Raw genomic sequence first — 21,137 nt, 5'->3', positions numbered from 1 at the left:
CATTATTAGGATCCTTGTCATCCGAGGTTAAAATAAGACCTGGTTCAAAGTGAGAAAAAACGATGGGCCAGCAGCATGCTCCTTGCTTGCTCCTGGTGCCACACACAGAAGTGAATCAATTCACCGGGAAGATGGGCTCTCCCTAGAACATCAGGCCCCTCCACAGCCTCCTGTGTGTCTCCCTCCACTGTCCCAGACACAGACCCCTCTACGGATGGGGCCAGAGGCCTTGCCATCAGCAACTCTGGACAGTCTGCTCTCTTTCTGGGCTGCCAAGAAATCTTGTTCCCTCTCCTCCTGCCCTCTCTGCATTGGGGGACAGCTGCCGAGCACCACCGGAGTCTCCGGGGAACCCCCGCATGGAAAGAGGAGGACCGGGGCACACATGAATCTTGCTGGTTGGACCAGGGACATTCTTGCAGGCAGATTCCTGCAGCATCGATGCTGGGAGGGAGAAACCCGATGCTCTGAAATGCCTTTGCTCTGAGAAGATGTATAAAGGCGTATGGATCGCCAGCAGCACCCCCTGCACTCCCCCCCCCCCCCACGCACGCCCCGGCTCCTCCTGTGCACAGGGTCACGTTCCACAAACACCCTCTGTACCTTCTTCTCTTCGGATGAGGTCAGGGCCCGGCAGCCACTGCCATTCTAGGAAGTTGGCTGTGACTTCTCCCTTGGGTGGGTTCCAGGCCATGGGGTCCAGTGGCCAGCGAGCAGGAGGCAAAGGTGGCCAAGGGAACCCACGTGGCTTTCCTCCGGCACCAGAGAACCCTGACTCACTCACGAGTCATTGTGGGCAAGGGGTGGGGGGTGGCCACGTGTGCAAAATTCCAACAGAGAAGATGCTGCCTTCAGCCTATGGGGCTTCCTTCGCGGGTCCTTATATCCTGGGGAGGAAGTGGGTGACGGTCATGATGGGGGACACCTTGCTGCCCCGCTTCACGCGTCCGTATTTGCTCAGTGCGATGTAGGTCCCTCGGTAGCGGTCTGACTCATAGGCGTTGTAATTGTTGGGCAGCAGGGTTTCTCTGAATTTGCATTCCTCCTGGAAGCTGGGCTGTGAATGAAAGGCAGAAACTGAAGTACATGTGCCGGGAGGGGGGTGGGCCAGGGAGGGGGCTGCCAACCACCGGGGGAGTCTGGGACCATAGGCCCCCACTGTTATTGCCCCTTCCCCGTGCAAAACAACCACACAAGCGCCATCATTGGTGTCACGGAAGGCTGGCGCTGGCGGAGACCTCAGAGGTCCTGTGTCCGCCATGCACCCTCTCCTCCAGGGAACCATGACTCAGAGAGGGAGATGCATGGCCTGTGTCCCTCAGGGTGGGGCTGACACCAGAACCACTGGGTTTTTGGACCCCCCCATGCAAGGCACTGCTAGCTGAGAAGGACCCCAAAGACAACCCATTCCACTCGGAGAAAGCCTTTTAGGCAAAGAGATTCTCAGGTCTGATGAGAGAGGAGTCTGACGGACTCCCATCAAGAGCCTAGCGTTCTGTGCCCAAGGGGCCCCATTGGGCTGCTCACTGGAAGGTCGGCAGTTCAAACCCACCAACTGCTCCACAGGACAAAGATGAGACTCTCTGCTGCTGTCAGGGTTTGCAGCTTGGGAACCCGCAAGGGTCGTTAGTTCTACTCTGTCCTATCGGGTCACTGTGAAAGGGGATCACCCCATGGCAGTGCGGCTTTGGTTTTCTGTTTGGTTCTCTGACCTTGGACCGGCTCCTCTGCTCTCAGCCTCGGCTCCCTTTTCTGAAAACAGGGGGTGGGGCGAATGGAAGCAGGGCGTGGAGTCGTGTTATGTCACTCTTTCCCAGGCCTGTCTTTTGAACTTGATGACCTTTCTGTCCACTGTGCATTCCCCGCCATTCTTGGTTGTTTTTGGTGTCTTTTGTTGGTCCTTGAGCCCAGAAGGTACCCCGTGCTCCTCAGTATTCGCGGTCCTCCAGAGGTGGCGAGGACAGTGGGCTCTTATGGGGAAAGAGCCGGGTTCCCTGGGTGACAGGTGGTGCCACGGAGTCTGGGTCAATGACAAATCGGCCCTTCAGTGCTAATTTGGTGGAGGAGCGGGTGTGGACCACCTGTCAGAAAATGAACGCTGCACTTCCTGTCACACATCAACAAGTGTGTCCCCACTAAACCACCGAAGCCCCCCTTTATTCCTAGAAAAGGGTGCCCTTCCCTCCCCAGGCCTGCCTGGGTGGCTGCTCTGAGGGGCTCTGGAGGGACTCAGTGCAATTGTTGGTGGAGAGCAGCTTGGGGAGAGGGGGTGCAGTCTTGAGGGAGAGAGCTGGATGGGAGGCCAGGTACCGGGGTACAGTCTGAAGGAGAAACAAAGGGTGAGACACAGAGAGGTGGGTGCCATGGCAATCCAGGCTCCATCCTGCTGCTGTACCGCTGGCTATAAAAATCCCTCCTCAATGGCCGGCCAGCTTGGCCAGGGTGTCAGCTGCCTGGAAAGGAATCATCGTGTGGGTGCCCGGCCACGCTGGCAGCGGGGATGGCTGATGGTCTTGTCCTGTTACGAAGGGTTGGCCCTGAGCTAACGGGAGCCCATAGCCGCTGCGGTGGACCTGTCCTTACCGGTGGACTCTTAGGTCCCCAAGACAAGGATTGTGCCTCGCTGGGTGCACCCTGCTGAATGAATGATGTTTTCATCAGGACAGAGCGTAGTACAGGGGAGGGCCAAGGGTGGGGCAAACAGGTCAGCTAACCAAAAAAAAAAAATTTTTTTTTAAATATGGCAGTTCAAACCTCCCAGCCGTGACTAGGAAGAAAGTTGGTGACCTTCTGTACAAGATCACAGCGTGGGGACCTGGAGGACCACAGCTCTCTCTGGTCACCCCGAGCCCTTTAGCGGGGAAAGATAAAGGTTTTCCACCCACCCCCCCATCCCATAGAAAACCAGAAGAATCCAACTCACCACCCCCCCCCCACCCCACCCCCGCCCCCGAGTCGATGCAGACTCATGGTGGCCACTGTATAGGACAGGGTAGAACTGCCCCTGTTGGTTCCCGAGCCTGGGACTCTTTATGCTTTATGGGTGGAGAAAGCCTTGTTTTCCCTCCTCTGGAGCAGATGGTGTGTGGGGGGGGTCAAACTGCTGACCTTTCAGTTCGCGGCCCAATGGGTACCACCATGCCGCCAGAGCTCCGTCCATAAGACACCTTTGAATGCAGTCTGTGAGGGAGAGACGGGGGACGCTGGGGCTTGGGGACATGGTGACCCTTTCCCCTGATTTCCAGTGCCAAATATGCTGCCTACTTTTCTCTGCTCCTGCCAGGAACTCGGAATCCTGCGTCATGTAAACATTAATACACTTGGCTGCTGAGTGTGAGGTTGGGGGTTCCAGCCCAGCCTTGAGAAACAGGTCAGTCTACTTCTGAAGAAAACAGCCAGTGAAATCCCTATGGAGCAATTCTCCTCCGCCACCTGGCATCACCCGGAGTCAAACATGGGCTAGATGTCCGCTAACAGCAACAATGACTTCTGAGTCTACAGCAGTGTCTACAAGGTTTGCTGTGGGTGACTGCACACCTGACAGGACGGCTGGGGCACAGGGAGCAGGATAAGCAGAGAGGTGTGTGCTCCTGGCAGACTCTCTGGACAAAGGTTCTTTGTCTATGAGATGTGTTCGTTCACAGGGCAGAAGCTCTGGAAGCCACAGTCCTAGAAGAAATTACACTCAGGGTTGACTGTGAAAGTTGACTGAGAAAGGTAAACTAACGACAAAACGAAGAACCCAAAGCAAACAAGCTCACTCCCCTTGAGTTGATTCCAACCCATAGCAACCGGATCGGGACCAGAGGAGATCTGCTTTGCAGGCTTCTGAGATGACTGTGCGTCTACAGGATCAGGCAGCCTGGTCTTTCTGGTAAGAAGCAGGTGGCTGGTGGATCTGAACTGTTGACTTTGAGGTTAGCAGCCCAATACTTACCCAAATGTGTATCGGCGCTCCTTTACCATGCAACAAACAGACAAAACAGAGTCCTAATGTAGATCCCAATGCGTAAGAGAATATAATAGAAAAGTGAATCTGTGCTTGACACAGTGGATATATGTATGGATTGTGAGAAGAGTTGTATGAGCCCCCAATGAAATGATTTTTAAGTGAATCTGAAAATGGGTATAATATTATTTTTAAAGTGTTTCTATATATGAAATCCAGGATAGATAAATCTATAGAGACAGCACTTGGGTGAATGGTTCTTTGGGGGTAAGGCCGAGGAGGTTGGAGGTGGTGGGAATGAGGAGCTGAGAATGGTGGGCACAGTTGTACAAACACAACGCCCTAAACCTGCTCGTGGGGACGACGGTCGCAGGACTCCTCTTGCTGGGACTGAACTATTGAATCGTGTGCTGCGTGAATCCTCTGCTCATAAAACTGCGAAACATGAAACGGGGGAAAACAGTACGATGTCGTGATGTAGAAAACCCTACAGAAGGGTGGAATTAGAAGATGATGGAATTTTTCCCAAAAAGAAAAGAAAATGAATACAAAATAAAAGTGGCACTTGAAATCACAGGGGGCGATCGGGTGTGGAAACAAATGGAAAGTGTACCATAAGTTAATAATAATAAAGTTTGAGGCAAAGAACGAAATGATAGCTATCAAACGTATCTGTCTCAGCCTAGCAGAATCAGTGGTTAGGCTCTGTGGAATCAGTTTCTGACTCATAGTGACCCTGTATGCATTCCCTGGGGTTTTCTATCCCTATAAAGAGCTACGGTCTCGGAAACCCACAGGGGAAGCTCTCTTGTCCCATGGGGTCAACTTGATGGCAGTGGGTTTGGAGTCTGGCGTTGGGAATCTCAGGGACACACATTTCTATGTCTGTCTCCCATGGGACCCCTGGGTGGACTTGAACCCACAACCTTGGATTAACAGCGGAGCACAGGACCGTTGTGACCCTGGATTCCCATCTTACAAGTATATTCACACACACACACACACACGTTACATTCTTTGGAAATTTTAAAGATTCTCCACCACCCAATTGTCTACTTGGAGGGAAATGGTTAACTCTGTGATAGTCCATCCTCCCAATGGACTCCCACAAAGCACGAGACATTCTTTATGATGGTGGAGTCTGGTTTGAAGGGGGAATGCAAGGCTCAGAACAGCATGTATAACATTGCCACTGTGGGGTGTGTGTGTGTTTATGCCAGGCCTGGTGAGTGGCCCTCTGGGGAGGTATTCAACATGCCACTGTTGGGGGCTGGTGGTGGTGGTGTGTGTGTATGTGTGTGTTTAAATGATGCTGGTAAGTTTGACTCCGGGAGCAACACGCCAGGCCTGGTGAGTGGCCCTCTGGGGAGGTATTCAGGGCCAGAGGCAATGGTGGGAGTGGGCCTTGGTTTCCTTGCATACTCTTTTGTAGCCTTCTTTCCCCTAAAAGCTGTTCACGGATGGCCTATTCAAGTGAGTCCATTATTTAGGAATGGGAAATGAATTCAGAATAGAAGAGGGGGTGGGGCGGGAAATGAGGTGAGTAATTTTCTTTTTCTATCAGAAATGAGTGGTCTCCTTGTTCTGCACGGCCCCTCTGAGACCCCCAACTTTCTTCTCCCTTCTCTCTTGATTTGCCCCCAGAGAGGAATCTCACGGTTTCCAGGAACCTTGATTTCCTGCTTGCACTGGGCTGAAGGGAGAGGTTCCCTGTGCTGTTTGCACACTCCACGGAGGCAATAAAAATCTCAGCTGGGGAGAGTAGGGGGGGTGGGAGGCAAGGTAAGGAGGAGGAATTACGTCATTTTGGCATCTATCCATTCCCCTCCTTCCAGAAGGTGTCCATTTACAATCTTTTTATGCCAGCGAGACATTGCCACTTCACGGGGACCCTACAGGACAGGGTAGCTCTGCCCCTGTGGGTTTCAGAGAGTGGAGCTCTGTATGGGAGCAGAAAGCCTCCTCTTTCTCCCAAGGAGTGGCTGGCGGTTTCCAATGGCTGACCTTGTGGTTGGCAGCCCAGCGCATAACCCCAATACACCCCCAGGGAGCCTTTTACAGCCTTAGGCTTCCCTAATAGTCTGGACTGCCTAACGGGCAGCAAATGTGGTTTGTGTACAGTGTACATTGGTTCTTGCTCATCAGATCCTGATTAAACTCCTCTCTCCCCTAAAAAAAGAAACGTTTTCTATCTCGATCCTTGCCAGCCCCATCGTTCCTCAGTCTCCCTGGGAGTCCTGGCCTTTGCCAGAACCCCGTGCAAAAACCGAGAGGGGACAAAGGAGACCCAGATGCAATGCATGAGCCACGGAGACGGAGTGGGGTAGATGCTGGGCTGCTAACCACAAAGTCAGGGGTTTGAAGCCACCAGCCCCCTTCCTGGGAGAACCACGAAGCTTTCCACTCCTGTGAAGAGTTACAGTCTTGGAAACACAGTGGGGGAAATTCTATATTGTCCCACAGGGTTGTTCTCAGACAGAATCCTCTCAATGGCAGTGAGTTTGTCTGGAGTTACATGTAGCCGTTGGCTTAAGGAGACCCCTTCTTTGCCCTTAATCTCCTCCCCCCTGGTTCAGGGCCCCACCCCTGGGGCAGGGTGGGCAGTTCTGGTGTCTCCGAGGCCAGGGAGTGAGTAGCCTGCATTTCTTCCGGAGCTCTTTGGAACCCGAGGCTTTAAGCTGATGGGCTTTTCTTTCTGACCCGGTCCTCAGGCAGCCCTATCCCTGCGCTCTGGGTTCTCATGACTCAGGAATGTTGGCTCCTGGGCTCTGGTGAGCAAAGCCCTCGAGCCAAATGAATGCCGTGTTAATAAAAGCAGCTACCGTATATTATTACTTGAACAAATGAAAACAATCCTGCCAGCTCACATTTCCTGGGCCTGCCCGCCTGAAGCCCCGGCGTGACAATGTCTTAAATTCCAAGAAGGTCTAATCCGACTTAGGTGGAACCCAAAGCTTTTAAAGTGTTCAGCTCTCACGACAGAGAAGGGCACAACTAGGGGTGGTTCAGCATGAGCGATCTCGGGCAGAAACACCCTGAAATGTCCAGGCTGGCCAAGACACCCCACCCACCTCTTGTCTTTTTCACCAGGTAGCAGGTGCGGTCGAGCCAACCCTGACTTGTGATTCCAGCCCACGTGCGCAGAGTAGACCTGTGCCCCACCCAATCCTCAATGGCTGATTTTTCAGAAGTGGATCACCAGGTCTTCTTCCTGGGTGCCTTGGGGTAGATTTGAATCTCGGGCTGTTAGTTAGTAAGCGAGTTAAATTCAACACATGGTAGCCACGTGTTCCAGAGGGGAACTGACCCGAGTGTGTTCTAGGCGGCCGTCATACAGGGGCTGGAGCCACTCGGGAGAGAGTGCACACCGCCACCCTTTGCCGCAGTAGCTGAGCACTTAACTGTTGAGCCACCAGGGCTCCTGCTCATTCCAGAAAAACCAAACTCACTGCCAGTGGGTCAATGCCGACTCACATCTACCCCATGGGGCAGAGTCAAGCTGCCCCTGTGGGCTTCTGAGACTGTCACTCTTTTTTAAAAAAAATTTTTTTAAATCATTTTATTAGGGGCTCATACAACTCTTATCACAATCCGTACATACATCAATTGTATATCAAGCACATTTATACTATTCATTGCCCTCATCATTCTCAAAACATTTGTGCTCCACTTAAGCCCCTGGCATCAGCTCCTCATTTTCCCCTCTCCTTCATGAACCCTCGATAATTTATAAGTTATTATTTTGTCATATCTTGCACTGTCCAATGTCTCCCTTCACCCACTTTTCTGTTGTCCATCCCCCAGTTATATGTAGATTCCTGCAATCGGTTCCCCCTTTCCACCCCATCATCCCTCCACGCTCCCAGTATCCCCATTCTCACCACTGGTCCTGAAGGGATCATCAGCCCTGGATTCCCTGTGTTTCCAGTTCCTATCTGTACCAGTGTACATCCTCTGGTCTAGCCAGAATTTTAAGGCAGAATTGGGATCATGATAGTGGGCGGGGCGATGCATTTAGGAACTCGAGGAAAGTTGTATGTTTCATTGTTGCTACCCTGCACCCTGACTGGCTCATCTCCTTCCCGAGACCCTTCCATAAGGGGATATCCAGTGACTACAATGGGCTTTGGGCCAAGACTGTCACTCTTAACTGGAGGAGAAAGCTCCTCTTTCTACCACTGAGTAGCTGGTGGTATCAAAGTACTAACCTTGTGGTTAGTGACCCGACTCAGAGCCAGCCCACACACAGACTCACGGCCATCTGGTCAACACTGACGCATTGCCACCCGGGTAGGACTGGGTAGGACCGCCCCTGTGAGTTTCGGAGCCTGTAACTGTTGCTGGGAGTAGAAAGCCTTGTCTTTCTCCTGAGGAGTTATTGTGGTTTAGAACTGCCGACCTTGAGATCGCACTACAATGCATAACCACTCTGCCACCGGGCTCCTCTCCATTACCAACCAGACGACGAAATCACTAGACGGTCCCTTCCTTTACCCATCTTCACCCAAGGGCTTCCTTCACCCATTTGTCTCTGCTCATCCTGACTGTGTGTGCCTGGGGGAGGGGGCGTATGAGATACATGGGGGTGGAGGTGAGGGGAGAAAGGGGAAACTGGTTGTCCAAAGACTCTTTTCTTTCTGCAGCTCTGACCCTTAATGTTCTGCCTGTAACCAAACAGGAGAAATCTCTCCCAGCCCTGAAGCCAACCTCTTTTCCAAACCCACACCCTGCAGTACTCATCCGGAAGGGGCTGGGCGGGGCTTTCACCAAGGAGCTCCTCCTTCTCATTCCTGGGCAGTTCTTTGTAGCAGGTGAGCCCTGGGGGAAAGCCTGGGGAGGATTTTTATGTGGGGCCGGTGCACCTTTCTGGAACACCTTACAACCCTCCAGGAGGGGCAGCACTGCCCCAGACGGTTTCTGAGGCTGTAAGCCTTTCTTTTTAAACAGTTTTTCAATATTTCATCCACGTATCGCATCATTCAATAGTTCAATCATATCGAGAAGAGTTGTAGCTATCAAGGATGTACCTCTTTATGCCAACTCGACGGCCGCAATCTTTCTTCCTCAGAGCAGCACCAACCTTGGGGTTAGCAGTGGAGCGCTTTAACCACCGAGCCACCAGGGCTCCTTCAAAGGGGAGCGAAACCAAAAGCCAAACTCATTGCCATCGAGTCAATCCTGACTCAGTGGGACCGTACAGAGCAAGGTGGAACTGCCCCTGTGAGTGCCTGCGACCACACCTGTGGATGGAGTGGAAAGCCTGGCCTTTCTCCCGCGGAGCTTCTGGTGATTGCAAACAGCCCAGTGCGGAATCCCTCCACCACCATGGAGAATGACATTCACCAAGTCCTGCCCCAGTCCACACCCGAGGGAGGAGAGGCCCACACCTGGAGGAGGTCAGGAGTTTGTCCACAGTAAGACAAGAAGCCCAGGGTGGGTTGGGCCTGGATTCCAGGGCCACAGAGACACCTGTGCTTTGTGACTGCGTGTGACTTATTGGCAGAGCCCTGAAAGAATGACCCGACATGTCCTGGACATGGGTCTGCTCGTAGCACACATAGGACTGACCTCCAACCCTTGGAGTGGAGTTGGCATCTGGAAAGTGGCGCTGACGACCACAGGAGCCCCATGGGGACGCTGTGAGGGAATGCCAGGCCTTGATCCTCTAGCCAATTCCCACTCTGGATGACCGCATGTGTGCGGGGTGGAGCTGCCCTGGAGGGTCTTCAGGGCTGCCCTTTTGGGGAAGCAGATGGCCAGACCTTTCTTCCTAGGGACTTCTGGATGGATATGAATTGACAGCCACGGAGCCCGTTTCCATTCATAGCCACCTGATACAGGGTGCCGGAGGTTGTGGATCTTTACAGGAGCAGACAGCCTCAGTTTTCTCCCACAGAGTGGCTGGTGGGTTTGAACCACTAAGTTGGAGGCCAGCAACTCAGCGCTGAAGGCAGTGCTATACGTGTTTGAATCACGGGCTCAGTGGGAGCTACTTACAGGGAAAACTGCTCTGAGGTTCTGCACCCCTCCTTTCTATAGGCAGATCTGTGGGGGGCTTTCTCCTCTTTAGGTTTTCCCAGCTCCGGAATCTCTAATCCCCTGACTTTTTCTCTTCCCCATCCCTCCCCCAAACACACCCAGCACGATCCCCCCTCCCCCCGGAGAAAGCCCATTAGCGGCAGCAGCAGCTGAGCCACACAGAGATGGGGCAGCTCTGGGGGCTTAAGGGAAATAGTGTGAATGAAATCATCACCCAGCGGGAGTCTTCCTGGCTCTGGGGATCAGTTGGCAATTGTTTTTTTAGACTGTGATAATGGGCCCCTAAGGGATGGGGGGTGGAGGTGGGGGTGGGGGTGCTTGAGAGGCCAGGGGAGCACCTGGTTCCCTGCCACACAGCTCTGCAAGACCCCCTGCAGACAGGGCCACCTGGCCCTTGGATTTCTGAAGGAGCGTGTCCCACCCAGATGCTATGGGAATGGGGAGGCTTAGAACAGACTTCTGGAAGAGAAGCCCCCTTTCCCTGGATTCTGCTTATTGACGGAGCCCACACCGCTCATAAGCCCACTAGTCCTCTTTTACAGGGACTTGCCTAAATGGAGCTTCTTCCAGGGGAGGGCTGGGTGCCCCTGTGAACTTTGGTCAACACACCCATCAAAGAGATGGTTCCCTCTGCCTCTCCTTATTGCATCTCCCAGTCCCAGTCTCTCCAGCATGTTCCCCTTGGGAAGGTAAGCTACTGGAACCCAAACTCACCGCCCTGAAGTCCATTCCGATCCCACAGTGACCCTATGGGGCAGGATGGTCCTGCGCTCTGCGTTTCCGAGGCTGTCACTGCTTACCGGAGTAGACAGCCTCATTTTTCTCCCTCGGAGCAGCTGGTGGTTTCTAACTGCAGACCTTGCCATGAGCAATGAAACGTGTAAACACCACACCACTAGACTTCAAGTGGGAAGTGGGTAGGGTAAATCCACCGTGTATATGCCCCCCTTCCGCTCCCCCACATTGCATTCATTTCTAGGTCAAAGAAAATTTAAAGAACAGTCTGGTTTGTTAATAAAGATGGCAATGATAAGCCACCCCCCCCCCAAATCAAGCACGGTTCCATGGTGTCAATTGGAACTCATGGCGACCCCGTTTATGCAGGGCCAGGTTGTCCCGGCTGTCATTTGTTGGAAACACATCACCCAGTTTTCCTTCAAGGGACCTCTTTCTTCCCAGTGGGCTGGACCTGAGGGGCTGAGCCAAGCACTTGTCCATTTGCACCCCTCAGAGATTCTGATTCAGGGGGAATTGTAAGAAGGGTTATCTAAATGCCTACTTCCTTCCAGCAGGCTTCCCTGCAGAAAACCAAACAAACCCCCCTCAACCCAGACCCTAACTCCAAACCCAAGAGGGTCCCAAAGCCATCTCCCCAGATCCCAGGGCTCATCAGCCCAGTGGGTTCCAGGCACTGGGGAGAAGGGGCTGTGGAGGACCCTACACCTTCCAGTCACCCCACAGAGGGGACTGCCCTCCTGAAGCGAAGGTTGGGGCCTAGGCGCTCTTCTGCTGTCTCCACCGCTGTCCAGGAAACTGTTGTGTGAGCCTTCCAAGTTCAGTGCTTTGCTTCCTCTTGCCCAACACTCAGAGGATGCTCAGGGGAGGGGAACACCCAGGATGAGCGGATTCTCTGCCCTCTAGGGGTTAGGCAGCCTGGTGCTCCCCAAACCCACCCATGCTTCAAGGCTGACCTACAGGCCCCTGTGCCAGCCCTAGTGAATGAAACACTCCAGGGGAAGTCCCCGGGAATCCGTGTCTTTAGCGTGTGGCCGATAAGATGTTGATGGGGCCAGTCCACAAAACGCTGCCAACCTACTGATTTTGATCTATCCCCCCTCAGTCCCTGTAAACCGCCCCAGAGATTGGTCTCACTTCTGGCGTTTGTGCTGAAGATTTGGAGGCAGAGGCTGATGCAACCTCTTCTCCGCAACCCAGCACCGGGCCAGGGCCTCAGTCTGTCCTCAGGAGAGATGCGGCGATCCACCACAACCTCCTTGTCAAGAAACCTAGGGCTCCCTGTGGCTGCTCGGAGGGCTTCCTTTTTAGCAGTCTTAGTTCTGTCTTGGAAGAAGTACAGCCAGAACGCTCCTCGGAAACCAGGCTGGTGAGACATCGTGTCATGTCCTTCCGGCATGTTATCCGGAGAGACTCATCTCTGGAGGAGGACATTGTACTGGGTAAAGTAGAGGGGCAAGAGCAAGGCCCTGGACAAGATGGATTGGCACGGTGGCGGCAACCAGGGGCTCCCACAGCAGTGAGTGCGCACGGGGTGGGACTGGGCAGCGTGTCCCTCTGTGCAGAAGGGACTGCGAGGAGTCAGCTGACTGGAAGGCACCCACGAACAACAACCTTTCTGTCCAAACAATTCTGTTTCTTCAAGTTTTAAGGCGATGAACCCCAGAATGCATGGATTCAAAACCACAAGCCAGGCAAATGATGTAGAAGTGGGTTGTGTCGACCCAAGGGCCAGCACCTGCCCTTCCAGGAGTGATGTGTGCAGAGGCCCGGAGGGGCTGGGCCTAGTCAAGAGTCTGAGTGACAGGCAGGATGCGGTGCAGCTTAGCGAGTCAGAGGTCAGAGGTCTTAAAACTTTAGAATGAAGTTTCAATAAAGTGTTGGCGTTGAGTAAAAACAGCCCCCACTTTATTGGGCCTGTGTAAACATGACCAAGGGGGCTGAGGGCGTGGGAAGTGCGGGGAGAGTCAGGAAGGGGTTCCTCTCAGAGACTGGGTAATGGATAGGAACTCTTTCCGCTCAGGTTGGAAGACAGGCTCGCCTTCCCAGTACCAGCTTGTGGGCCTGGATGACAGGCTGTGTCAGGGGTCATACTGAGCCCAATGAGCGGAAGCCAGTGAGCAGTTGACATCACAGTCCCAAGGATGACTCCAACTGGGCTCTGGCCTTGAACGTGGTGCGGGATGGGACGTGTCCTTTCTGTTAAGTGCTCGCAAGGTCACGCTGAGTCACAACTAACTGTGTGTCAGCTGGCAGTGAGGTGTGAGTCTCAAGCCCCCTCGCTTGCACTAATGGAGTGGTTCTCAACCTTCCCGATGCCGCGACCCTTTCAGACAGTTCCTCAGGTGGTGGTGACCCCCAATCACAACATTATTCTCGTTGCTACTTCATCACTTAATCTTGCTACTGTTATGAATTGGGCGACCCCTGTGAAAGGGTCATTTGAGCCCCAGGGGGTCGCGACCCACAGGTTGAGAACCACTGCACTAATGCGTTATTTTAAATTCTAGGGGGGCTTCAAAAAAAATCGTAGGCAAACAGAATATAAAATACTGGATTTTTCCCCCTCAAACGTTTGGAAGCCTCTCACAGATCACCTGCTCAGCTCCTTCCACAGTGCCCTCCTTTCTCACGCTAGAGAAAGAGCCTCTTCCTTGCTCACGATGCCACATCCCCTTCCACTGTGTCTGCGCCTCGCCCTCGAGCCCGGGACTCACCGTGGTGTACAATCTTCCTTTATTGTTCATGGCCACGAAGAGGGCACTTTTCACCCCGAAGAGACTCACCACACCCCGCTCCACGGTGGAAATTTCCAGCAAGCCTGACAACGAAACAGGGGCCATGTTACCAGAGGCTAACGCAGTTCAGAGCAAGAGTCAGCCTCGCGTCGTGGGAAGAGGTCATCTAAGTCCATCCCCTGCATCCAGAGGGCCGGCCCCTCCGTCGTCTGCCCTCGCCCCTGACGCTGGGAGACAGACCTCTGCCGCTAGTCCGGCCACGGCCTGTCTGTGTATGGCAAGAAGGTGGACACTGCAGGAATGGGCTGGCCCCAGAGTTGGGGAGTGGGGCGGCTGTTCATGTGTCTAGTGGAGATGGCCTTTGAATGTAGGCTTCCCTGATAGACTCACGCTGGTCCCTAGCTTGGGTCAAAAACTAAACAAAACAAAAAAAGATTGAGGATTCGCCTTTTGTTCTAGTTTTAAAGTAGATAAGACACTATGTTTCAACACATCTCAGTCATCTAATCTTGGGAACACGGCAGCCTCGCGAGAAGGTGGTTGACCGTGTCCTGGGACTCCATCCTCTCCTGGGGAGGAGAGCTTGTCCAGGCCGCAGCCCGTCAGAGGGTGCCAGAAGGGCCTTGAGCCCCCGGGACAGCTTGAAGGGACAGGAGCGATGTGGCTCCACTGGAAACCTTGCAAACCACTTGCCGTCCCCTCTCTGAGAGAAGGGAGAGGAAGAAAAATTCAGCTGGTGTCTGATGGTTCCCAGGGGGCGGTGATGGGTCCCCGACCCTGTCCTAGGAGCCCTGGTGACACAGTGGTCCAGCACGTCCCTGCGATTCAAAGGTCGGCGCTGGGCACCACCATGGCAGATAGGGGGATGGCACGCTTCCGCGAAGATTGCAGCCTCAGAAGTCTCAGGGGAGGTGGTTCTACTCTGAGGGGCTCTCTTATGAGTGGATGGATGACAAACAACAGTAGTGAAACAGTTCGTGCCACAGAGGCCCTGTGGGGTGCTGACCAGGGATGCTCGGACCTGGGAATGCAAGCTTAGTGCGCTTGCAGGGCTAACTAAACTGAGCTAAGGAGGTGGGGATTCTCATAGGCATGGTAAATAGTGTATCTGTCTCCTCCACAACCCCTGCGTGGTGCAGTTCCCACAGCCTACTGCTCATCAAACGGCTGGAGGTTCAAATCCACCCAGAGGTGGCTCAGAGGAAAGAGCTGGTGCTCCCCTTGTGAATAGCCAGACATAGAAAGCCCCCTGGCACCCAGCTACTGCCACCCTCAGGGGTCACCGTGAGTCAAAAATGACCCAGCAGCCACCCAGTTTGCTGACTCCCCTGGAGAGTAGGAATAAATCCCTCCCCTGGAGAGTAGGAACAAATCGCCTCAGCCCCCCAGCATCCCCGGGGGCCACAGCTGCACTCACTGTAGGGGTTCTCCTCGTGGGTCCCGTGGATCCGGCCGTCGGGGGGCACCTGGAGGTGGAAGCCGATGCCCACGTTGCAGTAGAGCCTCCTCTGCCGCTTGATCCCTACGAGGTAGCCGCTCTCCCAGTTCACCCCGGCGATATCTCCTGCCAGCCCAGCCCGAGAGCGGGACAGCAGCGTGCCCCAGTCCCTGGAGCCCAGCAATGTGCTGTTGGTGCGGGTGCCCGCAGGCGAGGGCACCACCATGCCCACTAGGACGCCTAGGAAGACGAGCGCCTGCAGCGTGCCCTGAGGACGTCCTGCTCCCAGGGACATAGTGAGGAACAGCCGCTGTCCCCGGGCCATCCACCTTGCCTCTCAGGCACGTGGTCAGAATTAATGGCCCTAAAAATACCGCCCTCCTTGTTTTTCTCCCCTCGGCATGGCGGCAGGGGCTTATTTTTGGAAGGCAGATGAAGACTGCTGACATGAAACCACAGCCTGCTTCGGGCACTCGGGTCGCGAGCAGAGGGACCCAGGCTGAGCCACGGCTGGTAGGGACCATGGCTTGGGGACGCGCGCTCACCCGCCTGCTCAGTCCCGAGGTGATTATATTTGATTTGACCTATCTTAATAGTTCAGGAGCCTGGCCCTCCCCTCCACCCATCATCACCCTGACGTCAACTGGGCCCGCTCACTGATCCAGGCCTGTAACATTAACCTGCCCCTGGGCCTGGCTGCCACCCCAGACCCCCCAGCACCCTCCGCACTCCCCTGGGTTTCTGGGAGCCACTGTCATTCCAACCATGAGGCAGGAATGAAGTAAGCTGGGAGCCTCTGGGGGTGGGGTGGGTGTCCGGGGAGCTGGCTGGGGGCCCAGGGGAAGAGACAGGCGACAGGCCACCCCGGACCCAAATTGGGCAGGAGTTCCTGGCCTGGCAGAGCTGGCTTCCTTATTTAGAGGGAAGTGTAAGGACAGGGATGGACCGAGGCTTGGTGGCGGGTGATGACCACGGCCTACAAGTTCACGCTGAGAGTTTTGCATAGAGCCCAGGCTTGAGGGCAAGCGAGTTGAGTCGGCAGGAGAGGAGAGACAGAGATTCAGACTCCAAGGAGGGCAGGCGAGGCAGCCCCCCAGTGCCCTCTGCGCCTCATCCTCGCCATGAGATTCACCCAGCCAGGGCAGTGCTCATCTGTCTGGCTGTCCATCCAGCCCTCGGGCCAGTTTCCTCCCTGGAATTGGTGCCCGCACCTGGCTCTTGTGATGCCCACTTAACAGATGGGGAAGCCAAGTCTAAAAGAGGTTAAGTGACTTACCTGAGTCACTCCAGCTCATAAACGGCCAAGTCAGAACTTTATAAAGACCGCCCGAGTCCCCAGTCCCCTTCTTTGCGATGTCAGACCTGCAGGCTGGCCTCCAAAGTCTCTCTGTGCCCACAGTCCACACAGGCTTATTGTGATAGCACGGAACAATCGATTTGTTCACCAGACAGTGTTGAGAGTGCCTTTGATGTCCACGAGAACTCCCGAAGTTGCAGACAACATTTGCTAAAGGGACATCAGTTTGACCCTAGTACAAATATTTCTGCACCTAATTTTCTTTTCCCCAATTGCTTCTAACGAGGTCACATGTCTTACCGAGGTGACAGTCATTTAAAACAAACGTCTTGCACGTTGCCATGCAGAAGCCGCTATGTCTTCCCAAGGGTTACATGGCGAGTGGACTCAAAACTCTCAGGCCCACGTGCCCAGGTGGTGCACGGGTAAGTGCTGCTGCTGCGAACGGCAAGGTTGGGGGTTCAAACCTACCAGCTGATCCAGTGAAGAAAGAGGAGGCTGTCTGCTCTCATAAAGGGTTCAGTCTCCAAAGCCCTGTCTGGGGTCACTATGAGTCCTGTGAGACTTGAGGGCAGTGGATGTCTTCCAGACCGGGTCGTAATCTCTTGGTGGCCGGCCTTTCAGCAGTGACTGTGTGGGGACTAGAAGGGGAATGAGGGGGTGGGGTGGGCAGGGGGAGGCTGTGCAGTGAGGAGCAACCCTGGCTAGTAGGTTTCCTCAGCAACACTCTACACCACTGGCTGGGACAAGCCCCATGGTGCAGGGTCTCTTCTGGGGTTCGTGACTTCAGATGGCAGCTCTCCTGCTCTGCTCTGAGTTCCCAACTTCTGGATTATGGTGTCTAATTGCCCTTCTGCCTTGGCTCATTTGGATGGATGCTTTGGCTAGATTCTCCATTGAGACGTATATTTATATTTCTACTTTAGACCTCCTGCAGTCTTCAGATGGTACAATGATCGAGGAGGGGCATGCATCCTTGTACCAGCTCACACCCTCAACATTGGGCTCTGTACTTGCCCATCCTTCCTGACCTGTCCCGTTGCCCCCAGGGCCTAGGCCCAACCTCAGCATCACCAGCAGCATTTCCCACACAGACACTGAGAGACTATCACTTGGTGGGCAGAGGAGGGTCTACTGGGTGGCCCTTTGTTGAAAATTGTCTTTAACAAGAGAGAGGGAAAAAATAAAAAGGATGAAAGGCAGGAAGGGAGGGAGGAGAAGGAGAGAGTGAGGAAGGAAGGAGTCAGGGAAGCCTTCCTCTGCATAGTAGGGACGTCACGAATACTCCCACACAAAATTGTGAGCTGATTTTCAGTTCAATGTCATGTGTTTAAGCTTTTACTTACACGAGAGCCATGAGGACACCAAAGAGAGAAGTTAAATGTGGAACCGTGTGTGCTAATTAGCTTTTGCCTGTGTGCTCACCTGGGGAGGAGGTAGCCCAGAAGCACGCTGGGTAGAAAGGAGAAGCGAGTCTGTTGTGGAAACCTGCCATGGAGGGATCTAGAGTAGGCCAATGTATAGCTCCCGATGTTTGTTAGGGGCTCCCAGTGGGGGGGGGTGGAGGTGTGGAGAGGGAGGCCTAGCTCAGGTGACTGCGGTTACTGTTTATGGTGATGGGGACTTGGGCCACAAGTGCTGGTGAGGGGTGCGTACGGCATCCTGAACCAATTAAATTGTGCGCCGAGAAAATGTCGAGTTGGCACATGCTGAGTCATAAATATGTAAATCTCGATGTATTCCCAGCAATAAGAAAAGCTCTTGTCTTAGGCTCATCAGAGAAACAGTCATCCACAGAGGCCAGCCATCTCACGGGGGTGGGTGGTGGGTGGGGAGGGAGGCTCTTCTTGGAAGCCCCTTGGATGAGAGCTCAACTGATGACCGGTCCTAAGTTGCCTATCCATAAGATGGGGGGAAATGCTCTCTGGATTTCCCTCATTCCGCAGTCTGTCCTGCAGACGGTGTGGTCTGTGTCGTTGAAGACACGTGTGGACATTGGGATGAGCGAGACCTGAATGTGCCTCCCAACTCTGCCGCTTAGCAGCGGGGTGGCTTTGGGAAAGTTCCGAACCGATCCGGGCCTCTTTTTAAAAACATCCTTAGGTTGCTCCCTTGGGTTGTTATCAAGAATAATGCATGCCCAGGGCCCGCCACCACCACCACCCGCACAACAATGCGGGGTTCTCCTGCAGTCCTTTCTCTGAATGGACCCCTCCCCAGTGAAGGGAGGGCAGGCTGGATGCCAGCAGGGCCGGCTCTGGTTGCCCCGGGTGGAGGGAGCCCCGTGGGCTTCCAGCACCTGACTGCTGTCCCGCAGAACATGTTCTGTGATGGCTGTTAACATATGCAGGAGCCGGCAGGCAGATGCCTAAAATATTCTGAAAACCAGTAATAGCCTTGGTGTCGTCCCTGTTAAATATAAAACTTAAGTAACTCATTCTATTAAAAAGCCTGCCTCTTATTTTTATCAGGTGATGTGATGGGGCCCTGCTCCGGTGCCCGTCTCTATAGCAACGCTGCTGCGCTCATATGGCCATATATTTTTCCTGAAGGCTAATTAGGTTGACAACTGCTGGGCCTTCTTGGTTTACCAGATTTGTACTTGACCCTTGTCTTGGGGCTTAGGGACCCCTGCGGATGTGAAGTGATAGAGAACAGGGTAACAGGTGGAAGAGGCCTCTCTACGGACCCCTCTTTCAAATAGTTGCCCAGCAGCCTTCGGGGTTGTCAATCACTCTCTCTGCAGGAGCCAAGATTTAGTGTAGGAGGATGCGGAAAATGTTCCTGCTTGCCGTCTTCCGTGGCAGTGGGACACCGCGCATGCGCGTGCGGAGTCCTGGGTCAGTCGGTCTGTCGGCACTTAGCTCCACCTACCTTTCACACCCTTCCCACAACCAGGAGAGTTACCATTGGTGGATCTTGTTTGCTACGTGATTAAGTCCAAACACAACAGGAGCAACTGCCTGAGAACCTGGGAAAGGCTCAGAAGAGCTTTCTAGGTGAAGATGGTGGAAAAAAAACCCACACAACCTAAGTTTTGGTGTTTTTTGTTTTTTAATCTTCTGTGTTTTCAAAAAGTAACAGTTGCCTTACTCTGCCCTTTGGGAGTCACCAGTGATGAAAGCAATTCATTTTCTTGGTGATTCACACAGAGGTTGGTGTTTTGAGTTCTTCCAAAGGCTAACGCAGAAAATTTAGAAAGACGTAACATCCTAACATGAAATAGCTAATTGTTGTACTCAATGGCTCGATATCTTTTGTCTCCAAGGTTGTCTGTGAGCCCCCCTGAGACAGGAGCGTCAGCTTCACCTTTGGCCTCTCCTGCCCGCTTTCTCAAACAGGCCCTTCTGCATGGATTCCTCGTGGCTGACGGCAGAGGATGCTCATGGGGCTTAATGGGTATGAGATGACCATGGGAAGAAGAGGAGGATCATGGGATTTGTTAGAAGCAGGAGGAATCAAGAATTATCTTGATAGCCGATACGCGGATCGGCCCGTATACGATCTTTTCCTCATGACACCCAATTAATAGGAGCCCGCTGTCAAAGCCATCCAAGTTCCCCTAGGTCTTGCTTCTTGGAGCTCACACAGAACTTCAATCCACTACAGTGACCCTCGGTTTGTTTCTGCAGTTCCAGAGGGGGGCTTTTATGTGCTTGTGTACACTCACTGCTCCTGTCCTGGACCCTTGCTGGGCATCTGTGAACCACCAAGTGTACCGACCTTGCCACCATCTGCCTGGGAGCCGATGGCTTTACATTTCTCATGACAGTTCTGTCCCCGGAGCCCCGAGGAGCCAACGCTGCTGTATGTTCTGCTTGAAAGCAAGGAAGACTGCCTACATCCCTGTCTTGGTGTGGGACTACCTAATCCCAAAGACACCTACCAGCACGGCTGCGGCTGGGGGGCGGGGCGGGGGGGAAGGGGTTCTTGTGACTCTGCCCTGCAGGGGCTCAGGCTGCATTCTGGGCCAATCTCATCAGCCTGGGTCCCCTTGACTTCTAGGATGGATTCTTTCCCAGGAGGTTCTTGAACTCTTTGGCTAATAGACTTCTGCTGAGGTCAGGCCCACCAGTTGTCTAGATATATCTGGAATCCTGGCGTGAGTTCAGAGCAGAAACCCAGTTCCACTCCCTGAAACCCCTCCACTGAGGAGGGAGGGAGCGAGCGCACACCTCCCACCCTGATCCCCGCTTGGAGTGAGCTTGTGTCCCATCTGAGCTGTCACCTCACTTTCTCTCAGTGTGATGCTCTATCCCTGGTCTCTCCCGCTTTCTTCTTTGCCTCTCTCTCACTCAAGCTTCCTCCCCTGCTCCCTATCCCCCTCCCTCTCCACACCTCCTCTCTACCCTCCAGCCCTAGCTCCCAATCCAGAGGGTCAACTCACTGCCTAGGAGGCTGCACATCTGGGCTCATCTGCAGAAAGTCAGACGTTTTCTGAAGCCTCAGTACATAAGGGCATCTGGCTCTGCTCAGGGTTGTGCGGCGTCTCAGGCTTACCTTTCACGACCATCATCTAAAAATACCGACTGCGTGCTGAGACGGGCATGTACTCTGGCAGCCCTCATCTCTGGCGGTTATGTAAAATGTAAAGGACTCTCTGCCCGGTAGTGGCTTGCTCCCCAGTGTGGCACGAGGTGTCCTGACCTCCTCCGTCTGTCTTTGCCAGCTCCATCCCCTGCTTCTCCCTCGCTGGGAAGTTTTGCTTCCGCAACCTCAGATGGCCTGCCATTCACCAGCACACGGTGACGGGGCTTTGCTGCTGCTTTCTCCTTGCTCCTTGTCTGCTGATCCCATTCCATCTTTGAAGACTTCGCGCAAATGTCACACCGGCCACCTCTTCAGCGAGCATTGGGGCCCCTCACTCTCTCGGACCCCCTTAATGTTTTGCGCCCATCTCTATTGTGTTAAAATAGCCCCTACTGAATTGCCCGTTTTGAC

General features: G+C 53.8%; 1 protein-coding gene across 1 annotated transcript; it reads right to left on the bottom strand.

Moving 5' to 3' along the window:
* Positions 1–880: 880 nt before the first annotated feature.
* FGF6 (fibroblast growth factor 6) lies at positions 881–15,224 on the bottom strand. The gene is made up of 3 exons (XM_075553143.1): positions 14,879–15,224; positions 13,441–13,544; positions 881–1,057 (listed from the first exon to the last, which is right to left on the bottom strand). The coding sequence occupies exons 1-3, from the start codon at positions 15,222–15,224 to the stop codon at positions 881–883; spliced, it is 627 nt and encodes a 208-aa protein (XP_075409258.1).
* Positions 15,225–21,137: the final 5,913 nt, after the last annotated feature.

This window comes from Tenrec ecaudatus, chromosome 6 (genome assembly GCF_050624435.1).
Source record: "Tenrec ecaudatus isolate mTenEca1 chromosome 6, mTenEca1.hap1, whole genome shotgun sequence".
Taxonomy (NCBI): domain Eukaryota; kingdom Metazoa; phylum Chordata; class Mammalia; order Afrosoricida; family Tenrecidae; genus Tenrec; species Tenrec ecaudatus.
This window is presented reverse-complemented; position numbering and strand designations above follow the sequence as displayed.

Coding starts and splice junctions, on each gene's coding strand:
- FGF6 (XM_075553143.1), bottom strand. CDS start 15,224: ATGGCCCGGGGACAGCGGCTGTTCCTCACTATGTCCCTGGGAGCAGGA. Junction 13,545..14,878: donor CCACGAGGAGAACCCCTACA/GTGAGTGCAGCT, acceptor TTTCGTTGTCAG/GCTTGCTGGAAATTTCCACC. Junction 1,058..13,440: donor AAGGAAGATTGTACACCACG/GTGAGTCCCGGG, acceptor TTTCATTCACAG/CCCAGCTTCCAGGAGGAATG.